General features: G+C 44.6%; 1 protein-coding gene across 1 annotated transcript in view; it reads right to left on the minus strand.

Annotated features, from left to right (window-relative positions):
• Efr3b (EFR3 homolog B) overlaps positions 1-22,111 on the minus strand; it is a 118,708-nt gene that overhangs the window by 34,141 nt on the left and 62,456 nt on the right. Inside the window, exon 4 of the mRNA XM_045149009.1 lies at positions 17,202-17,352. Within this exon, the coding sequence (XP_045004944.1) occupies positions 17,202-17,352 (151 nt within the window). The remainder of the gene's footprint in view (positions 1-17,201; positions 17,353-22,111) is intronic.

Raw genomic sequence — 22,111 nt, forward strand, 5'->3', positions numbered from 1 at the left:
AAAAATGTGTGTGTATATATATATATATATATACATACACACACACACACACACACACATATACATACATAGATACATACATACATACACATACATATACATATACAGACACACATATTTGAGGGCTGGAGAGATGGCTTAGCGGTTAAGGTGCTTGCCTACTTTAACTAGGTTCAATTCCCCAGAATCTGAATAAGCACATATGAGTCTGGAGTTCGTTTATAGTGGCTAGAGGCCCTGGTACACCCATTCTCTCTCCCTCTCTCATAAATAAAAATTTGAGAGAAATAGACAGACTATGGGCATGCCAAGGCCTCTTGCCACTGCAAATGAACTCCAAAAGCATGTACTACTTTGTGCATCTGGCTTTATGTGGGCACTGGAGAACTGATCCTTGACAGCAGGCTTTGCAAGAAAGTGTCTTAAACCATTGAGCCTGGGCCTCCCCACTCTTTTTCATTTTTTCTTTTAAAGACATACTTTCATGTAGACCAGGCCGTTTCAACCTCACTACATAGATAAGGATGACCTTGAAGTGACAATCCTGCTTCTGTTCCTGCTTGGAGTGATCACAGTGTGGGTCTCACCCCAGGCTTCAGAGTAAGCCATGATCAGCATTCTCAGCAACTCAAAATAGTGACTTAATTTCCACTGAGTCCCACATAGACAAGAGCATTATAGACTAAATGGAGATAAGCTGCTGAAAATTTAATACAATTCTCAAATGTTATTTTGTTTAGTGATATATATTTTAGTGCCCCAAACAATTCTAAAAAGATTGAGGATATAGCTCAGTTGGCAAGAGGGCTTTCTTTTTGTTTGCTTTTTTTTCAAGGTAGGGTCTTACTCTAGCCCAGGTTGACCTGGATCTTACTGTAGTTCCAGGCTGGCCTCCTACCTCTGCCTCTCAAGTGCTGGGATTAAAGGTGTGCCTGGCTCTCAAGAGTGCTTTCTTAGCATACACAAAGCCCTAGGATTGATCCCCACAACTGGGGGTGTATGCCTGTTATTCCAGCACTTGGAGGTTGTGATAGTTAAGGTGATGTCAACTTGATCTGTTTAGTAATCCATAGAAATCCCTTTAGGGTGGGTCTCTGAGGTTGCTTCCAGGAAGGATCAACTAAAGGAAGAAGTCCTTCCCCCAGAGTGAGCCCTTCCACCAGAGCAGCAGCCCTGCTCAGAGGGGGACTTGATATAAGGAAGCTCTGGGAGAAGACAGCCCCTTTCTTCTTCCCACTTGGCTGCTGGAGCTGCTCGCTGCCTTCCTGCATGGATTGAAGACCAGCACAGACTGAAGACCACCGTCAACGGAAGACCCCCGTGGATCAAAACCCAGTGGCTCCTCCTCCAGGCCTTCAGCGCCACCTATAGTGCCGGGTTGGGACATCTGAGGCATCTGGCCAGTGGATTGAGCAGCTACCAGGTTCTGGTGATTCTCGGGCCTGCAACTGCTATTGCTATTGTAAGCTAATCCAATACATTCCCTTTATAAAATAATTCATTCTAGTAGTTCTGTTTCTGTAGATAACCCTGACCAATACAGAGGTGGAGGTAGGAAAACCAGAAGTTTAAGATCATTTTCTGCTACATAGGCAGCTCAAGCCCAGCCTGGGCACATGAGCCTCTGCCTCAAAACAAAAAAAGAAAAAGAAAAAGATTTACAACAAATATTCTCTATTACTCTGTTATGTATTTTTATCCATTTATTAGTGTTTTTTTGTCTTGTTTTTTGTTTTTTTGGCAAGGCTCTAGCCCAGACTGAGCTGGACTATGTAGCCCAAGCAGGCCTATGAACTCGTGAAATCCTCATACCTTGGCCTCCTGAGTGCTGGGATTATAGGCATAAGCCATAGTGCCTGGCTCTATTTTTAAAAGGCTACATTATTCTTCCTGAAGGTATGCAGTTGGAATACTTTCATATTTAGTGTGTCAATCTTTTTTCTCTACTTAACTACTTAAAAGTTGGTAGCTTTTTTGGATGCAGGTAAACAGCTTCTGTTAACCTCATTAATTATTAGTTTTTTTGTTCTTGCAATCAAGCTGGTTAGTCTCTATGGTCCACTCAACTGGATTGAGAACTACCTCTTACTGTGTCTATGAGGGGATAGTTTAATGAATGGTTTAATCCATTCATTAATGGATTAGCTTAAGTTAATCCATTTAATCAGATTCCAATTTTTTTTTCTGGAATTCACTATGTAGTCTCAGGGTGGCCTTGAACTCACAGCAATCCATCTACCTCTGCCTCCCAAGTGCTGGAATTAAAGGCGTATGCCACCACACCTGGCCAGATTCCAAGTTTTTTTTTTTTTTTTTTTTTTTGGAGATAGGATTTGACTCTAGTCCAGGCTGACCTGGAATTCACTCATATTCTCAAGGTGGCTTTGAACTCATGGCGATCCTCCAACCTCTGTCTCCTGAGTGCTGAGATTAAAGGCGTGTGCCACCATGCCCGGCTCAGATTCCAAGTTTTTAAAGATTTATTTTTACTTATATGAGAGAAAGAGTCACAGAGAAATAGAGGGAGAGAGAGAGAGAATGGGCACGCCAGGGCCTCCAGCCACTGCAAACGAACTCCAGATGCATGGGGCACCCTGTGCATCTGGCTTTATATGGGTACTGGGGAATTGAACCTGGGGCCTTAGGCTTCACAGGCAAATATCTTAACCACTAAGCAATCTCTTCAGCCCAGATTCAAAAATTTTAGTGAACTAGTGGAAGGTGGTGGCACTGTGGAAGGCTGAGTACAGTAGGTCACTGGAGACGTGCCCTTGGGGGTTGTATCTTATCTAAGCCCTTCTTGTTACTGCAGTTGTCTGCTTCTTGTCAGCCATGGATGATGCTGCTCACCACACCTTTCCCACCCTGATGGACAAAGCCTCTGAAACCATAAGCAAAATACATGTCCTGCATTAAGTCTAAGTGATCCCAAAATAACTAACGCAAATAGTAACTTTTAACACACAAAGTAGATAAGGAGATCCATCTTTCCAAGCTACATTGAAAATGCGCACATACGTACATTAGAGGCAGAATGTTTTATTCAATTAGCAATATCCCCAAATGCCATTACTTGCATGACTGTAGTGATGCAGAGATATACAGTGGGGATCCATGTGATTATACCTAAGTTCTGGAGTTCTAGAGCCAAGGACAAAGTAGGGCCTTGGCTGTGTGGCCTTCCTAAGCCTCCAAGGCCAGACCACAGCCTTGGTAGATACCAAGGCTGAAGGTAGGTTTGGCTGAAGCTAAATTTCAGTCCATTGCTGTTCTTCATCACCAACACAATGTTCCTAGGCTGCCCTCTCACAGCAGAAGACTGTCCTGCTCAGAATGCCTGTCTATACGGAAACATACATCTAGAAGGGAGCTAACTGCAGATCTAGCTCTAAACTGGCAGTGTGACCTTTGAGGGAGACATTTAACTTCTTTTTGTTTTGTTTTGTCTTTCCCACATGTAAAATAAGTAGACTGGCCTTCACTAAGGTGCAGACATTTTAAAGTAATTAAACCAGAAGAATGAAATGACCAGACTTTATGTTCACTGGCTTGGAAGTTTGTGGTTAACAGCTATAAAGATAATGAAGATTCTCGAATGTTGGGAACTATTCTAAGCATTTGATGCATATCCTCTTATTTATCAAAATGACTCTAGGTTAGAGAGAGATTATTCTTTTCATGTCACAGAGATGGGGACCCACAACAGTTAAATAACATTTAGGGCCCTGGGCCTGACCATTTTGAGAGGCCACTGCAGGTCTGGCTCCCTCAAGGCCCTGAGTTTCTAGATTCATGTTGTGCTTTACTGAGATATAATGAAATGGAAAAAAAAAACTGAGCTGGAGAGGTGGCTTAGCACTTAAGGCTGCGAAGCCTAAGGACCCAGGTTTGATTCCCCAGTACCCATATAAGCCAGATGCACAAGGTGGCACATGTGTCTGGAATTCGTTTGCAATGGCTGGAGGCCCTGGCATGCCCATTCTCTATTTGCCTCTCTCTATCAAAATAAATAAATAAAAAAAATATTTTTTAAAAATCACATACCATATACTGGGCTGGAGAGATTGCTTAGTGGTTAAGGCGTTTGCTTGCAAAACCAAGAGACCAGTACCCAGTTTCCCAGTACCCATGTAAGCCAGATGCACAAGGTGGTCCATGTGTCTGGAGTTCATTTGCAGTGGCTAGAAGCCCTGGAGTGCCCATTGTCTCTCTCTCTTTCTCAAATAAAAATAAATAAATAAATAAATACACCAGGTACAGTACTTCCTACCTGTAATTCCAGTAACTTGGGTGGCTAAGGCAAGAGATCACTGAATTTGAAGCCAGTTTGGACTACATAGCAAGATCCTACCTCAAAAAAAAATAAATAAATAAAAAGCTGGGCGTGGCCAGGCAAGGTAGCACATGCCTTTAATCCCAGAACTCGGGAGGCAGAGGTAGGAGGATCTCTGAGTTAGAGGCCACCCTGAGACTACTTAGTTAATTCCAGGTCAGCCTGAGACCCTACCTTGAAAAACAAACAAACAAAAAGTAGCACAAAAACCTGGGCATGGTGGTTCATGCCTTTAATCCCAGTACTTGGGAGGCAGAGGTAGAAGGACTGCCACCCTGAGACTACATAGTGAATTCCAGGTCAGCCTGGGCTACAGTGAGACCCTACCTCAAAAAACCCAAAAAATAAATAAAAAAAAATAAAAAATCAAAGTTGCATATATTTATATATTTACAGTGTGAAACTTGATGTTTGAATATATATGCACATATACACTATGAAATATATATGTACATATACAGTGAAATATATAATAATAATATATAATAATGAAATAATACCCACAAAAAACTGATTGATCTATCATCTCACAGAAACTGCCTTCCTTCTTCCCTCTTCCTCCTCCTCCCTACTCTCCTTCCCTTTTATCCTTCTTTCACATTCCTTCCTGATTTTTTTCTTGTGATGAGAACATTTTTTTTGCAATATCAGAAATTGATTTAATATAATATTACAATATGAAAAGTATACGAATTCTCTACATATATCAAATGTTCCTCCCCACAATTAATTTCCTCCTTCACACTCATACACAGTTGGAAATGATGAGAACATTTAAGATAGAACAAATATAGAAAAAACTTAAATGTCTAACAACAGATGAATGGATGAACAAAATGTGGCATATATGTGTATTGTAAGAGAAATATTACTCAGCCATAACAAAGAAGATCTGACATTTTTGACAACATGGATAACCTTGTTAAGACATTATTCCAAGTGCCATCAGGAAGACGGACAAATGATCTCAATTATATGTGGACTCTGAACTTCACAGCACTAGAAGGGGGAGAAAGTGTTGTAGGCATTGGGGGAAAGGAAGCAGAACCTGGGCAAAAGCACAAACCTTTCCTGGTTTCCAACCCCATTCTTTTCTTCCCTCCGTACCTCAGGCCCAATGGTCCCAAGAGGACTGATTTGCAGTGGGGATGCAATATTTTCAGAGGAAATAAAGAACTTGTCATCTTTCTATGGGGAAGGGTTGGGTGTGAGGCTAGAGTAGTGAGCTCATCTATTTACTTTTTATTTTTTAAACTTTATTTATTATTAAAGACAGAAAAAGAGAGAATGGGTGCTCCAGGGTCCCCAAACACTACAAATGAACTCCAGATGCATATGCCACCATGTGTATCTGGCTTACATGGGTTCTCGGAAATTGAACCTGCATCCTTAGGCTTTGTAGGTAAGCACTTTAACTGCTAAGCCATCTCTCCAGCCTTACTTATTTTCATTTTGACAATTTCATACATATATATCATGTATTTTGATCATAATCCACTCCCTATCCTCATTATTTTCTAAAAAACAAAATCTTTTAGGGCTGGAGGGATGTCTCAGTGGTTAAATGAAGGCACTTGCCTTCAAAGCCTAATGACCAGGGTTCAATTCTCCAGTACCCACATAAAGCCAGAGACACAAAGGGGCATGTGCATCTGGAGTTTGTTTGCAGTAGCAGAGGCCCTGGGGCACCCATTCTCATATTCTCTCTCTCTCTCTCTCTCTCTCTCTCTCTCTCTGCAAATAAATAAAATGTAAAAAATTTTTTATTTTTATTTATTAGAGAATGGCATACCAGGGCCTGTAGCCACTATAGACGAACTGCAGATTGCATGTACCACCATGTGTATCTGGCTTACATGGGTTCTGGGGAGTTGAGCCTAGGTCCTTAGGCTTCACAGGCAAGCACCTCAGCTGTTAAGCCATCTCTCCAGCCCCCACTGTCTTTCATCTCCTTCCTGCTTCAGCAGGCTCCTTTCCCACACCATGTCTTTCTTTCTGGCCCTTGGGTTTGAGCACGAGCATGGTGGGGGCAACGTACCAGTAGTGGCACTGCTGCAGAAAATGACACTCCCTTCCCTAAAGCCAAGTTCTGCTGGGAAAATTGGGGTCTCATAAGCCCCTCTCCCACCCATGTTCTGCCTCCCAGCTCAAGTTTGCACAGGAAAGCACAACTGCTGTGAAAGAATGGAAAGCCATGCCTGTCCAGAAAACAGCATCCAGCGGCACTCCTCCCCAGACTCCGGCTCCTACATTATTTTTGCCCCCTCTTCTGTAATGTTCTCTGAGCCTTGGGAGGGGTGACATAGATGTTCTCTTAGGACCCAGTACACAAGAGTCACCTGTTCTCAGCACTTTGGTTAGATATGTGTCTCTGTATTAACCTCTGACCACTGCAAAAAGAACTTCTCTGATGGAGGCTGAGAGCAGCTCTAATGCATGAGTACAAACGTAATATTTAGAAAAGCCAGTTGGATAACTTGGAGGGCATTATTTTCAACCCTACCATAAGCAGTCAGAGGGCCTGTCGACCTTGTAGATGCTGCTGCCGGTCCCAGATGGGCTGAGTCAGTTTGGGATTGCCTGTGAGACAGTCACAGTGCTCAGTGTGAGCACAGCTGCATCTGTCCTAGCCCTTCAGGGTCACTTGAGTCTTCACTCCTCATCTGTGAAGCAGGGACGCTAGGCCCTATGTCAAGGGAGTAAACAGGAAGAAAGGAGGGGCACACGTACAGTGGCAGAGACTTGCTTAGGAAACAGTACCACAGAGGTCATGGAGATGGGAGGGTGTCTGTGCTGGGACCCATGGCCCCAAGCCAGGAGTCCAGATGGCCAGCATGCACTGGACAGGGAACACACCTTAAATTTGACACTAGGAATTGGGTATGGTGGCACATGCCTATAGTCCTAGCATTTGGGGGGAGGGAGTGTGGGGGCGAGAGTATCAGGAATTTCAGGACCAGTCTCCACCACATGAGACACTGCCTAAAAGAACCAACACACACACACTCAGTCACACACAATTTAACACTAAGGAGGTTTGGAGAGAAGGAAATGAGTGTCAGGGACCCTCTTAATGACCTGGTACCTGAAAATGGATCTGGGTATAGGATAAAGAGTGATGACAACCAAGTCCTCTGTCTGAGCACCAGGGTGAGGCACAGCCCAAGGGAGTTTCAGCAGCCATGGCTGTAAAACCAGCACAAAGTGGCTATTTTTTCCCCTCCTTAATAAGGATCTATCACCTTCTGGAAGCATGAATAAAACAGATAAGGCCAGAAAAACTCCAATAGGGACTGTTTGAAATCAATGCTTGTTAGTAAGGTTCTTATTCTCAGAGAGTTAAAACTTTGCAGGCCTCCACAGGATTCAGTTCCGCAGTCACCAGGCGGCAGTGTATAAACACATTCCACACAACACTGGAAGAACGCGTTTGGTTCTCAACATGCAGGCACTCCACACCTCGTCCCATCACACTCCATCAGAAGAATCTTGGGTTCAGTTGCAGTAAAGCTTGTTTGCTTTAGTTTAACCCATGCTTCCTCCTGTTAGAGACTTTCCAATGTCCAAATAGCACCAAGAGGCAAGAGTTCAGGAAGAAAACACTCACAGACCTCAAAGTTCTCATCAGGAACAGCTGGGCCACACCAGTTTTCTTTTCATGTGGTATGTGTGGTGTGCATGTACATGTATACATGTTTGTATGTGAGTACATGTGTGTGGGTGCACATGTACATGACTGCACATGTGTATGGAGGCCAGTGTTTGATATTAAATGCCTTCTTCAATCCCTCTTCCCCTTGATCTTAGGTTGGTGTCTGTTGTGCATGCAGTGTATGTACATATGCGCAGAGGTATATACCCCATGAACATACATGTGGAGGTGGACATTGGGCATCTTCCTCTAGCTCTCTTCTGCTTTATTTCTTACAGTAAACCTGGAGCTTTAGACTGGCAGACCAGAAAGACAGTAGTTCTGTCTCCAATCCTCTCTCAGCTGAGGCTGCAGGCATGGGTGGCAGTGCTTTTTATGTGGGTGCTGGGGATCGAACTCAGGTCCTCATGCTTGTGCACTGAGCCATCTCTCCAGCTCCCTCCTTCTCATTATTATTATTGTTTATTTTGTTTTAAGGCAGGGTCTCACTCTAGCCCAGGCTGACCTGGAATTTACTCTGTAACCCAGACTGTCCTTGAACTCTCAGCAATCTTCCTATCTCACTCTCCAGCGCTGGAATTAGAGTGTCAGCTATCACACCCAGCTATCCTATTATTGACAGGATCTCTCACTGAATCCAGGAACCACCAATTTGGCTACAGTAGTTAGCCAGGGAGTCTGGAAGAGCTTCCTGTCTCTGTCTCCCCAGAGCTGGGATTATAGTGTGCGCCGTCATGCCCACTCTTTATGTAAGAGCTAGGGATCTGAACTAAGGTCCCCAGAGCCTATTCACCAATCCCTCTTTTCTTTTTCTAAAGTGAAATCCTGCTGTGTCACCAGGTTGGCCTGGAGCTTGCAATCCCTTTGCTTTACCTTCAAAGTGCTGGGATTGCAAGTGTGAGCCACCGTGCCCAGCTTCAGTGCCCCATTTTCTTTTCTTTTCTTTTTTTTTTTTTGTTTTGTTTTTCGAGGTATGGTCTCACTCTAGCTCAGGCTGACCTGGAATTAACTATGGAGTCTCAGGGTGCCCTCGAACTCACGGCAATCTGCCTACCTCTGCCTCCCGAGTGCTGGGATTAAAGGCGTGCGCCACCACGTCCGGCTTATTTTCATTTTTAAAATATTTCTTTTTATTTATTTGAGAGAGACACAGAGACAAAGAGGCAGATACAGAAAGAGAATGGGCACACTAGGGCCTCCAGCCACTGGAAATGAACTTCAGATTGCATGTGCCACCTTGTGCATCTGGCTTACTTGGTACTGGGGAATCAAGCCTCGGACTGGAGTCCTTAGGCATCATAGGTAAGGGCCCAACCACTAAGCCATCTTTCCAGCACTCTGCGCCCCATTTTAAATACTGGATGTGAATGGTAGCAATATGCAAAAGAGCAGTTGACACCTGTACTCTAAGCAGCAACATTAAATACCTGTGCATACTTGCTGCTCACACATCTGTGTCATGTCCACAGGCACACTATGTGTGCTTCTATCTGTCATCACTCTTTCTTGAGTCACATTCCTTGGCTTCTCTCTTAAAAAGTGTGTGTGATTGCACTTAGACTGCCTAGATAATCCTTCACAGCCCCCCAACCTCTAGTTCCTTAATTTTATCACATGTGCAAACCCCTGCTTCCATTAAAAGTAACAGATTCCAAGGATTAAAACACCAGCTTCTCAAGGGACACCATTTTTCTGCCTACCTACCACCACACACCCATTCTTGAATTTTTCACCAACCAGTGAGTTTAATGGGATACATATTGCTCCCATTCTAGCAATAAGGATACTGAGGCTTTTAGGCAGTGAGTGAATTACTCTAGCTTGCAATGGGTGGAACTGGACCTCAAACTTGAGGGTGGTGACATTGCTCTTTGATCTCTGAATTTTAAACATTTATTTATATTTATTTATTTATTTAAGAGAAAGGAGGAGAGAGAGAGAATGCACACTCCAGGACCTCCAGCCACTGTAAATGAATCTGCATACATATGGCATACATGGTTTCTGGGGGGTCAAACCTAGGTCCTTAGGTTTTGTAGGCAAGAACTTTAACCACTAAGCCCAGCCCTGATCTCTGAATTTATTATTTATTTATTTTGGTTTTTCAAGGTAGGGTCTCACTCTAGCCCAGGCTGACCAAAAATTCACTATGGAGTCTCAGGGTGGCCTTGTACCCACGGTGATCCTCCTACTTCTGCCTCCCAAGTGCTAGGATTAAAGGTGTGTGCCACTATGCCCAGCTTTTAAACAGTGATTTTTTTTTTTTTAGTGTTTTCTTTCTTTTCATTAAAAAAATATTTTATTTAAGCCGGACAAGGTGACACATGCCTTTAATCCCAGGATTTGGGAGGCAAAGAGGTAGGAGTATTGCCATGAGTTCAAGGCTACCCTGAGATTTCATAGTGGATTCCAGGTCAGCTTGAGCTAGAGTGAGACTCTACCTTGAAAAACAAAAAATAAAACAACAACAACAACAAAATTATCTATTTGAGAGAGAGAGAGGCAGATAGAGACAGATATATACAGAGAGAATGGGTGTGCCAAAGCCTCCAGCCACTGCAAGAAAACTCCAGACACATGCACCCCCTTGTGCATCTGGCTAACGTGGGTCCTGGGGAATCAAACCTGGGTCCTTTGGCTTTACAGGCAAACGCCTTAACTGCTAAGCCATCCATCCAGCCCAGAAATTGATATTTTTAACATTCCAATGCACATTAAAATTCAGGGATCAGGGCTGGAGAGTTTACTTAGTGGTTAAGGCACTTGTCTGCAAAACCAAAGGACTCAGGTTTGATTCCCCGGGACCCACGTAAGCCAGATGCACAAGGTGGTACATGTATCTGGAGTTGGTTTTCAGTGACTACAGGCCCTGGCTGGCCCATTCTCTCTCTCTCTTCCTCTCTGTCAAATAAATAAATAAATAAATAAATAAATAAATAAAATCAATTTCTGCCTGGCGTGTTGGCACATGCCTTTAATCCTAGAAGTTAGGAGGCAGAGGTAGGAGGATCACCATGAGTTCAAGGCCATCCTGAGACTACATAGCAGTTCCATGTCAGCCTAGGCTAGTGTGAAAAAAAAATAATTTCTATGGCACATGCCTTTAATCCCAGCACTTAGGAGACAGAAGTAGGGGGATCACTGTGAGTTCGAGGCCGCCCTGAGACTCCATAGTGAATTCCAGGTCAGCCTGGGTTAGAGTGAGACCCTACCTCAAAAAAAATATCAATTTCTGGGATGCAGAGATTGCTTAGTGGTTATGGAACTTGCCTGCAATGCCAAAGGGCCCAGGTTTGGTTCCCCAGGACCCACGTGAGTCAGATGCATAAAGTGGTGCATGTGTGTGGAATTTGTCTGCAGCAGCTGAAGGCTGTGGTGTGCCCATTCTCTCTGTCTCCCTATCTGCCTCTTTATCTTCCCTCTCAAATAAAAAACTGAATAGATAAAAATACCAATTTCTGTCCCCTTTCCCTAAGCTTATTGAATAAGATGGGGGAGGGGGCACCAACATTTCCAGGAATGCTTTCTCTACTTTCTAGCCTGGAGAGTCAGGGACACAGATTTCCTTTGCCCCAAGGGGAGATGGATTATAGCTATGACAATTTTAGAGGCTGGCTGGATAGTCAGCCTGTCATCTCTGCTGAAAGAGAGAACTGGGGGTGAGCAGATGGGCTTGAACCAAAGGTTGATAGGTGACCCTTCCATCGCACAACCTTTATTTTAGAGCCCAGTACTGCCTGGGAGGCTGCAGTCTCAAGGCCCAGGCCGTGGAACATTTCATGCCTCTTGTTCCCCCCCCCCCCACCCTGGTTGGTTTTTCTATTATTTATTTATTTTTTTTTCTTTTTGGTTTTTCTTGGTAGGGTCTCACTCTAGCCCAGGCTGACCTGAAATTCACTATGTAATCTCAGGGTGGCCTCAAACTCATGGCAATCCACCTACCTCTGCCTCCCAAGTGCTGGAATTAAAGGCATGTGCCACCATACCCGGCTTCCAGTTGGTTTTTCTAGGTAGGATCTCACTCTAGCCCAGGATGACCTGGATTTTACAGTGTAGTCTCAGGGTGGCCTTGAACTCACGACCATCTTCTTACCTCTGCCTCCTGAGTGGTGGGATTAAAGGTGTGTGCTGGTGGCTATAATTTAGAACGTCTCAAAGGAGTGCTTGGGGGAGGGGTGGCTCTGGGGATTTTCTTGTTTGTTATGAGACAGAGTCTTGCTTTGTAGCTAAACTTGGTTCTGAATTCATTATTCTTTTGCCTCCACCTCCTGAGTGCTAGAATTATAGGCATGTACCACCATGCCTGGGGCACCTTCATCCCTCTTGTAAGAGGCAGTGTGGTATCAGGATTACAAGGAAGAATTCATAGGCAGACTATATATTTGAATCCCCCACTGATCAGGAGGGTGACCAGGGACAAGTTATATAAGCTTCCTGTACTTCAACTGCCCCATCTATAAAAGGAGGTCACATGAGCACCTGCCTTATACACTTTGTACATACAGAACTCCCACCAGCTCTGCCTGCCATGGTTAATAGCTATCATGGTTAACTTCCCCAGTGTTTGCTGTCCATGAGTTTTCAGTGGGTACTGCCTGTGTCTGGTCACCATTTTTCTAGATGTACAAGACACCACGAATATCCTGCCTTCTTCACTCCTACTATAGCTAATCCATACCTTACAAATGGCTCTTACTGAAACCTAGCTGCCTAATGCATGAAAATCATGAAAGAATAAAGTTGCATTTTTAAAAAGATATAGTAATGATATGCCGGGCGTGGTTGCGTACACCTTTAAACCCAGCACTCAGGAGGCAGAGGTAGGATGATCACTGTGAGTTTGAGGCCAGCCTGAGACTCCATAGTGAATTCCAGGTCAGCCTAGGCTAGAGCGAGACACTACCTTGGGGGAAAAAAAAAAAAAAAAAGATACAGTAATGATGAGCAATGTCTCCATAGCAACAAACAAAAGATTTTGAACATGTGACATTTCAAATGCCATGGGCACTGCTAGGGTGACCTTTTAAGATGAAAGTTCTGGCTCTTTCCACACAAAAAAGCGTGCTAAGTTTGATAGAACTGATCATCTGTCCTCTAGTACAAGAACCATAGTTGTGTGAAAAAATGAAAGTAAGTAAGGACCTGGCTAATTCAGAGAAAGCCACCACTAAATATTGACATTGCGGGGCTGGAGAGGTGGCTTAGCGGTTAAGCGCTTGCCTGTGAAGCCTAAGGACCCCGGTTCAAGGCTCGGTTCCCCAGGTCCCATGTTAGCCAGATGCACAAGGGGGCGCACACATCTGGAGTTCGTTTGCAGAGGCTGGAAGCCCTGGCGCGCCCATTCTCTCTCTCCCTCTATCTGTCTTTCTCTCTGTGTCTGTAACTCTCAAATAAATAAATAAAATATTTAAAAAAAAAATATTGACATTGCACCAATCACTTTCCGCCCTGGTCTGAAAGGGAGGCTGAGCTTAGACTGGCCAAGTTCCACCAAGCAGTTAGCCTTTCCCTCTTCTACAGATGGGCCTTCTGCACTGAGTAGCTTCCTGCGATCATGGACAGGGCCACAGAGCACACAGGCAGACACAGAAGCCCCTGCTCTTGCAACCTAGGGGCTTCAGGCTTTTTTGCTACCTTTACTACCAGAGGAGAAATAAGAGGTGTGCGGAGGTTTGATTCAGGTGTCCCCATAAACTTAGGAGTTCTGAATCCTAGGTTCCTAGCTGATGGAGATTTGGGAATTAATGCCTCTTGGAGACAGTGTATTGTTGGGGGCGAGCTTATGGGTGTTTTAGCCAGCTCCTCCTTGCCAGTGTTTGGCACACTCTCCTGTTGCCATTGTCTACCTTATGTTGGCCAGGGGGTGATGTCCACCCTCTACTCATTCCACTGGTTTTCCCTGTCATCATGGAGCTTCCCTTCAAGTCTGTAAGCCAAAATAAACCTTTTTTCCCCAAAGCTGCTTTACCAGCAATGTGAACCTGACTGCAACAAGGTACTTCTTTGCTTCACTTAAAAAAAAATTTAAGTGGGTTACCTTTAATCCTGGCACTTGGGAGGAGGACTGCCATGAGTTCCAAGATCACCCTGAGACTACATAATGAGTTCCAGGTCAGCCTGGGCTAGAGTGAGACCCTACCTCAAAAAACCAAAAAATAAATTTATTTATTTGCATGAAAGAGACCAAAAGAAAGAGAGAAAATGGACATACCAGGGCCTCTACCCACTGCAAACCAACTCTAGATGCATGCACCACCTTGTACATCTGGTGTTACGTGGGTACTAGGGAACTGAACTCAGGTCCTTAGGCTTTGCAGGCAAACTCCTTAACCACTGAGCAATCTCGCCAGCCCTGCTTTTTTTTTTTGAAGCAGGGTCTCACTCTACCCATGGTTGACTTGAACTCACTCTGTAGCCTAGACTGGTCCAGAACCAAACAGCAGATCATACCATGTGGTTATGTGATTTTCTTTTTCTTTTGAGGCAAACCAACAAATTGGCCTTTTTTCTTCTTCTTCTTCAAGGTAGTTTCACTCTATAACCCAGCCTGACCTGGAATGCACTCTTTTTAGTCCCAGGGTGGCCTCAAACTCATGGTGATCCTCATACCTCTGCTTCCCAAGTGCTGGGATTAAAGGCGTGTGCCACTAGCCCAGCCTTTTTTGTTTTAATTGAGAGAGAGAATTGGTACACCAGGGCCTCTAGCCACTGCAATCTAACTCCAGATGTGTGTGCCCCTTGTGTGCACGTGCGAAGTTGCGTGCTTGTGTCACTGTGTGTCTGGCTTACCTGGGCACTGGAGAGTAGAACATCAGTCCTTAGGCTTTGCAGGCAAGCACCTAAACTGCTAAGCCATCTCTCCAGCCCCACACCATGTGGTTGTGACTTTCACACTACCTGCCCCTTTCTCCTCACTGTGTTTTTGCTTATTTGGGGGAGTGTAAAATAGAATCTCACTATGGAGCCCAGATTGGCCTTAAACTCAAGATCCTACTCCCTCTACCTCCCAAGTGTGTTTATAAGTACATGCAATGATGCTGGTCTTTCTTTACTTTTCCTGGTAGCAAAAACCTTTTATCTAACTAAAAAAATGCTGAAAGTGTCCAGACAAATAGTTAAATGGGGCTGACTGCTGGTGAAACAGGAGGCCCAGAGCCATCGATTCCTCTATCCCTAACCTCCCTTGTTCCCACAAAACCCCAAGTCACTATGAAAACCATGCTGATACTCCCAGGCTAAACCTCTTAACAGTACAAGAAGCACTGGCATTCGGGCATGGTGGCACACACCTATAATCCCAGCACTCGGGAGGCAGAGTGAATTCCAGGTCAGCCTGGGCTAGAGAGCAAGACCCTGCCTCAAAACAAACAAATAATGATGGAAACCCCCTTCCCCCCAAAAAAAATTCCTCTCTGAAGAAGGTTTCCAAAGGTCCTGGCTCAGAGAAGGCTGGATTGTCCAGATGAAGGACAGTACAAGAAAAGGCTGCATCCCAACTGCAGTGTGAGTCTACTGCAGTATTCAACCAAACTCACGCATGGTGCCGTGGTGTGGCGTGGCCTGCTAATCGTCATTGTTGCAGGACAGCAGTCACTTAGCGGCCTGCCCACTGCCCCATGGGCTGTACCCTGGGTGGGGATTCCAAGGCAGCACTTTCAAGGCTTCAGATAACAGCACACCTCTCCTGGGCTGCAGGAAAAAACAAACCTGCTTCTGTGGCCTCCATGGACACGTGATCACTAGTTTATTTACCATTCAGATGTTCTCTTCCAGACTGTAGCTATCTTAAACAAGACAACTAAACCAGTAAGTGAAGCTGTTTCCAGGGCAACAGAACAAAGAACTTTGCCCTCAGCTACAGTGAATGTAATTTGTCAAAGGCAGCTGCACACAGGAGAGGGAGGGGAAGGAAGAGCTGGAAAGAAAACTTAGAAGACTGTCTTCTTGTTAGAGCAACTCATGCAGAACAGGAGAGAGGTCATGACCTCCTGTGTGATAAAAATTCAGAAATGTCCAGCTGAGAACACCAAGGGAGAAGCCTCCCACTTTTCTCTTGTGCTCTCTACAGAAAGATAAAGGCCTCACCTAAAAGCTATAAAATAGCTGGCCTACACTGCTTAGAGATGCAGAGCTTGAATCATGCCCCAAGGAGAAGGACTAGGACTAAAAGCAAGAACTGAAAGGAAGCAGCCCAAATATCTCATAAACTGAAGAAAACTTGTGACACGAGGACCTGTTCTTGACATCATGATATCGCTTCTCTCACAAGTGGTAACATCCCATGACAGCAACCACTGGTAATGTAACCAGCAACAGAGAGCTCAGAGGACCCGCAGAGACCAAGGCCAGCCTGTTGGTGGACGTTACAGTAGAGACCAAAGCCACGAAAGCCAGCTAAGAAAGGGCAGAATTCAGCAGCAGCCTGCTTCCTGCGGCCCCTCGGCTTCTCTGGCCTATTCATCCTGAGGAGAGAGTATCAGTGCTCTCGGCCTCTGAAACAAGCATAACCTGCACCAGCTTTCAAAGGTGCCCCATTGTGAGGGCCCCGAACACCCCCTGCTTTCCATGGTCCCTCACTGAAAATTATTTAAGTGGTAAAAAGTCTATTAGGAAAAATAGTTGAGAGTATGTAAATATAAAGATAAGTACATTAGACAATGCTGATGGATGGACAACTTGGTGAATATACTAAAACCATGGACATATATGATTTTAGTAAATTGTTTTTCCAGATATGGTCTCTCTGTAGCCCACCTCAGACTGTCCTGGAACTCACTAGATAGCCCAGGTTGGCCTTGAACTTGCAGCAGTCCTCCATGCCTCAGTCTCCTGAATGTCAGAATTACAGGCATGAACCAACATACCTGACTTAGTTTATTTGATTTGATAAGGTCAAGGTGGCCTTAAGATCATGATCCTCTTGCCTCATCCTCCCACCATACTTGGTCTGTGAATTTCATTTTTAAAAGTATTTCATATGTTTATACATAATATTTATTTAAATTAAAAAATGAAATGGCCCTTTGTTCACATAAAAGGAGATAATTAAGATGAGAAGTCTTGCACTTTGCTAAGAAACCAAATGGGAGCGGAATATAACAATGCTGACCCTGAGGTCTTCCACCCTTTCTCATCCCACCCCACATCCCTTCAAGGACACCCCAGGAGGCTCTTTACCAAACAGTCTTGAGACCCAGGCCCCCGGATGCTCCTTACCGAGTTGGTGCCGAGGATCTGCAGGTTGGGCTTCTCAGATTCCAGCAGCTTGGCCACCATCTTGAGGAAGCTCTCCACAAAGAGATTGATGCTCTGGCAATGGCAAGCCATAAGCAGCTGGTCCAGGGCCTCCATGGCAATGCACACATACCTAGGGAGAATGGCACTGTGGCTTCACCCAGCACCACCCCCACACCTGGCTGGGCCCGCAGGTGTCTTACACAGTGACCTTGTGGGCAGCATCTGGGGAAGGAAACCCCTCTAACAGGGTGCCGATGTCTGGGCAGAGGTTCTAACAAGTGTCCACTCCAGGCCAGAAATGAGAATCAGAATGACTTAGAGCTGTGAGAGGCTTTAAAATGTTAAGGTCCCCAAGGCTGGAAAGATGGCTCAGTAGTCAAAGGCCTACTGTACAAACATGAAGACCTGACTTCAGGTCCCCAGTACCATGTAAAAGATGGGCGTGGTGACACAAACCTGTAATCCCAGCACTGGCTTGTTAGGTTCCTAGTCTAACTAAGCTGGTGGGCTCTAGGTTCAGGGAGAGACCATATGTCACCAAAAACTAAGGTTCTCAAAAAATAAACAAGTGACTGAGCACCAGTGAAGATACCACCAGTGAAGATACTCAACAGTGGACACTGCAAGCCTTATAGTTGGCCAGCCAGGCCAAATGACTCAACGGGTGCAATAGTGGCAAGTCTGTCATGGTGGAAACCAACTGCCCTCCAATTGGACTGGAGGCCCACTCCAAGAGCGGGAATACATCCCTGATACTGAAAACTTAGAATAGGGGTAGTCATGATCCCTAGGGGTGTAACATCTGCGGATGTCTAGATAAGTGTATATACTATGCTTATCAAACTGCCCAGTAAGCACTTCTCTTAATATTCATACCCTTATATTAATGTTACTCACACTTTGGGTACAGAATCTTCTCTTTTCAGATGGCAGTGACCTTTGGACAACTCAGAAGGTATCATGGTACTGGAAAGAAGTGACAAGAGTATCAAGTAACATCTTGATCACACCTTCCAAGGCTCAGGGTCTAATGCGGAAGAGGTGGCGGAAAGAATATAAGAGCCAAAGGCAGGGTTGGGCTCCTTACAACGTGCTCCCTCCAGACATAAAATGGCCTCAATATCCATGACCTCATAGTGCCTGACACTACCTACATGAGACCATCATAAGAGAAGGGAAAGATCACAACATCAAAATAAAAGAGAGATTTATTGAGATGGGGAGGAGATATGATGGAGAATGGAATTTCAAAGGGGAAAGTGGGGGGAGAGGGTATCACCATGGTATATTTTTTATAATCATGGAAAATGTTTTAAAAAATTGAGAAAAAATAAAACAAGATTTTTAAAAAGTGACTGAGGCAGACAACACATGTCAACATATGGCCTCTATGTGCATACACACACATATGCACCCACACAACATGCAAATTCACACACATGTACTACACATGTCACACATCCACTACACACAACACACACATGTAGTACAAACAACATACACATGTACTACACACAACACATAAGCTGTACACAGGTACTACACATGCACTACACACAACATAAATCCACTACACACAACACACACATGTACTACACACAACACACAATGCACACATACACACAACATACATACTGCATACAACACACATGTACTGCACACAACACACATACTACACACAACACACGTACTACACAGAACACACACATGCATGATTTTAAAAGACATAAGCTGATGCTTCTTTAGCACCTACATTAACTCCCATACCAAACAGCCATTTGTCTTTTGAGGTAGGGTCTCACTCTAGCTCAGGCTGACCTGGAATTCACTATGGAGTCTCAGGGTGGTCTCAAACTCATGGCGATCCTTTTACCTCTGTCTCCCGAGCGCTGATTAAAGGCGTGTGCCACCATGCCCGGCTCCAAACAGCCATTTTTTAAAAGCCTGTACATTTGAATATTTTCCATTTTAAAATTTATTTCTTTAGTCTCTATGAGCTCAGTCAGCTATTATTAAATTATTATGGAATTATTATTGAATCTAATTTTTGAAATTACAAAATAGCTGTTTCTGGGCATATTTACAAATGGATTATGTCCTTTGTTCTTGAGGGGCTAGAGTGGATGCAGGATCTCATATATGTGAGGTAACATTCCACCAAAGAGTTACACCCCCAGCCCTCTATGGCATCTCTCAAATACTAAGGAAACATTGAGTTTTACAGCCCCTTTGGCAAGTGGGAGCCATGGCCTGGGTATTTGTCCTGCTTGGGGCAGATATCCCTGACCCTCCATAGCCTTGACCTTCAGAGTCCATTACAGTAACAGCCAGGTTACCTGCTGTGCCCAGCAGACCCCACCCTGCCATCACAGATGCACTGTGCAGGCCCAAGAGGCAGAAGCTGAGTCTCCTGGGCTAGGGAAAGCAGACTGGCTGGGCCCCTTGCCAGAGGGAACAGACTTCCCTATGGGGATACCTGGACATGGTCAGGCCACAGACCATGACAATGACAAACAGGAAATGAGGGCAGGCAGAGTGAAATTCCCTTTTCTTGTGGGTCATGCAAGAATCTCACTTTTATGGAGTTTAAATGAGGTAAACAAAAAACAAAAGGGATGGGAAGGAAGAGAGGAAGGGGAAGAGAGGGAACCTTAGCCAACACCTTAACCATAGCCTTGTGAAATCCTCAGCAAAGGACCTATTTCAGTGTGCCTGACCCATGAAGCTATGGTATAATAAGCACTTATTACTTTTTTCTTTCTTGCATGTGTATGTGTGTGGCATGTGTGAATATGCGTATACATGTTCATGTGTATGGGCATGTGCGTGCTTGTGTGCATGTGGAGGCTAGAGGTTGATGTCTTCCTCAGTCACTCCATCTCATTGTTTTGAGTCAGGGTTTCTTACTAAGCCTAGAGCTCATGGATTTGGCTACCCTAGCTGACTAATAAACCCCAGGGGTCTGTCTCTGCCTACCCAGCACTGGGATTACAAGTGTGCACCAACATGCATGAGCGCTAGGGATCCAAGCTCAGGTCCTCATGCTCGTGTGGCAAACACTTTACTCACTGAGCCATGCCCCCATCTCCAAAATGCATATTATTTAAAAAAAATTAGGTAGATAAAGGAAGGCATGGGGCTAAGCAAGAGAAGAAAGAAACTAGAAGGCCTCCTAAATTCCAGGGCCTATTGCTTTTTTTTTTGAAAAAACTATTCTGGAATATCCTAATAAGCAAAAGCTATCTTTTGCTAGGGAAATAAAAACAACCAAATTGGCTACCAACCAGGACTAGAATTTTTTTTTAATGTAAACATGTTTGGCTTTAAAAAATATTTTATTTTTATTTACTTATTTGTGAGAGAAAGAAGCAGAGAGAGGAACAGAATGGGTACACCAAGGCCTCTAGCTACTGAAAATGAACTCCAGACACATGCGCTATCCTGTGCATCTGGCCTATGTAGGTCCTAGAGAATGGAACCTGGGTCCTTTGGCTTTGCAGGCAAGCACCTTAATCACTAAGCCATCTCTCCAGCCCCAGGAACAGAATTTTGATTGGAAGTGAAAACTATGGTAGAAGGATGTTTAAACATAAAGAAATAATGCCATTAGGTCTAGTTCCCAGAACACACTCCTATTGGATCTCTATATCTAATTCCAATACTAAGGATGGCATGATTTTAATTATGACCTTGAACTTTTCAAAGAATCTTAGAAAATCAGAAGCAATGGGACCTTGGACCCTTCAGGGGATGGATGCTCTTAGTATATGTCCTATTTTATCACCACCTATCCCGTGTACCCAACTTGTTAGGACTAAGCTTTAGAAAGAACAAAACATGGGATCTCAGGATGCTGTCCACTCAACAGGATGATCATGATGAGGTTACTTTACCATCAACAGAGACCTGAACTGGGCTGGTGTCCTAGAGGGGTGGGTCTAAAGTAACAACAGGTCTGGGATTCAGACTGGCCTATTTGTATACTTGCAGCAGAGTGGGTTAGGATGGAGTGAGACTATGGGGTAGGTAAGGGTAGGTACGGGTACAGCAGTAACAGACACCAAGCCCAAAAATATCAAGAGGGCTTCCTGGGAGCTAAGGACATAGCACATGCAATCTGAGATACACTGGTGTTCATGGGCAGCAAAGAGGGGCAGGGGTGGATGTCAAGCAGGATACATGGGGAAGTTGGGTCAAAGATTAATCCAGAAAGGTGAGTTATAAACACAAAGGAAAATTCCCAGTGGGCTATTACCTAGGAGAAAGCCAAGAATTCCCTTGTCTGGAGTCTATGGAGAGGCTGGTTCTGCAGAAGTATGTGGAGAAACCAGGAGAGACAAGTGATACAAGGGGAAGGAGGAATGAAATGAACAGGCTCTGACCCTCCACTTATTTGGAAGAAAAGCAGACCCAGGGTCAGGAACTCAGATCAGCAGACAGGAGAAGAGAGATGGCTTTATTAGTCAGTTATAACCCAAAAATCAGCACTCAAAGACAAGACAGTGCCCTTGACAAAAAGCCTCTTACCGTAGGCAGTCTGCATATATTTGGTCAGCCCACTCCTAGGCAGAACTTGCTGGGTTTGAGGAGCCCAAAAGCAAGGAAGGGGGTTTGGCCCTAGCTAAGGAAGGGGAGGCCAACACACTCTCCCACCAACCTCTGGTCCCGGGGAATAGGCTGGGTCATCTCAGGCCAGGGTCCTCAGATTGGAGCAGCCTATCCTCCTTGGCCTTGGGTGTCTTCATTCTCAGGGCTCAGCTCTGGGCTGGATGAGCTTGGGGAACCAGGGACCCTGACAGAGTCTGATATGGTAAACTGCATACCACAATCCATGCTTAGTGGAGCAGTACCACCATTCCCTCCCCTGCTTCCCAGGTCCTAGAGATGCT

Source organism: Jaculus jaculus, chromosome 5 (genome assembly GCF_020740685.1).
Source record: "Jaculus jaculus isolate mJacJac1 chromosome 5, mJacJac1.mat.Y.cur, whole genome shotgun sequence".
Lineage (NCBI taxonomy): Eukaryota > Metazoa > Chordata > Mammalia > Rodentia > Dipodidae > Jaculus > Jaculus jaculus.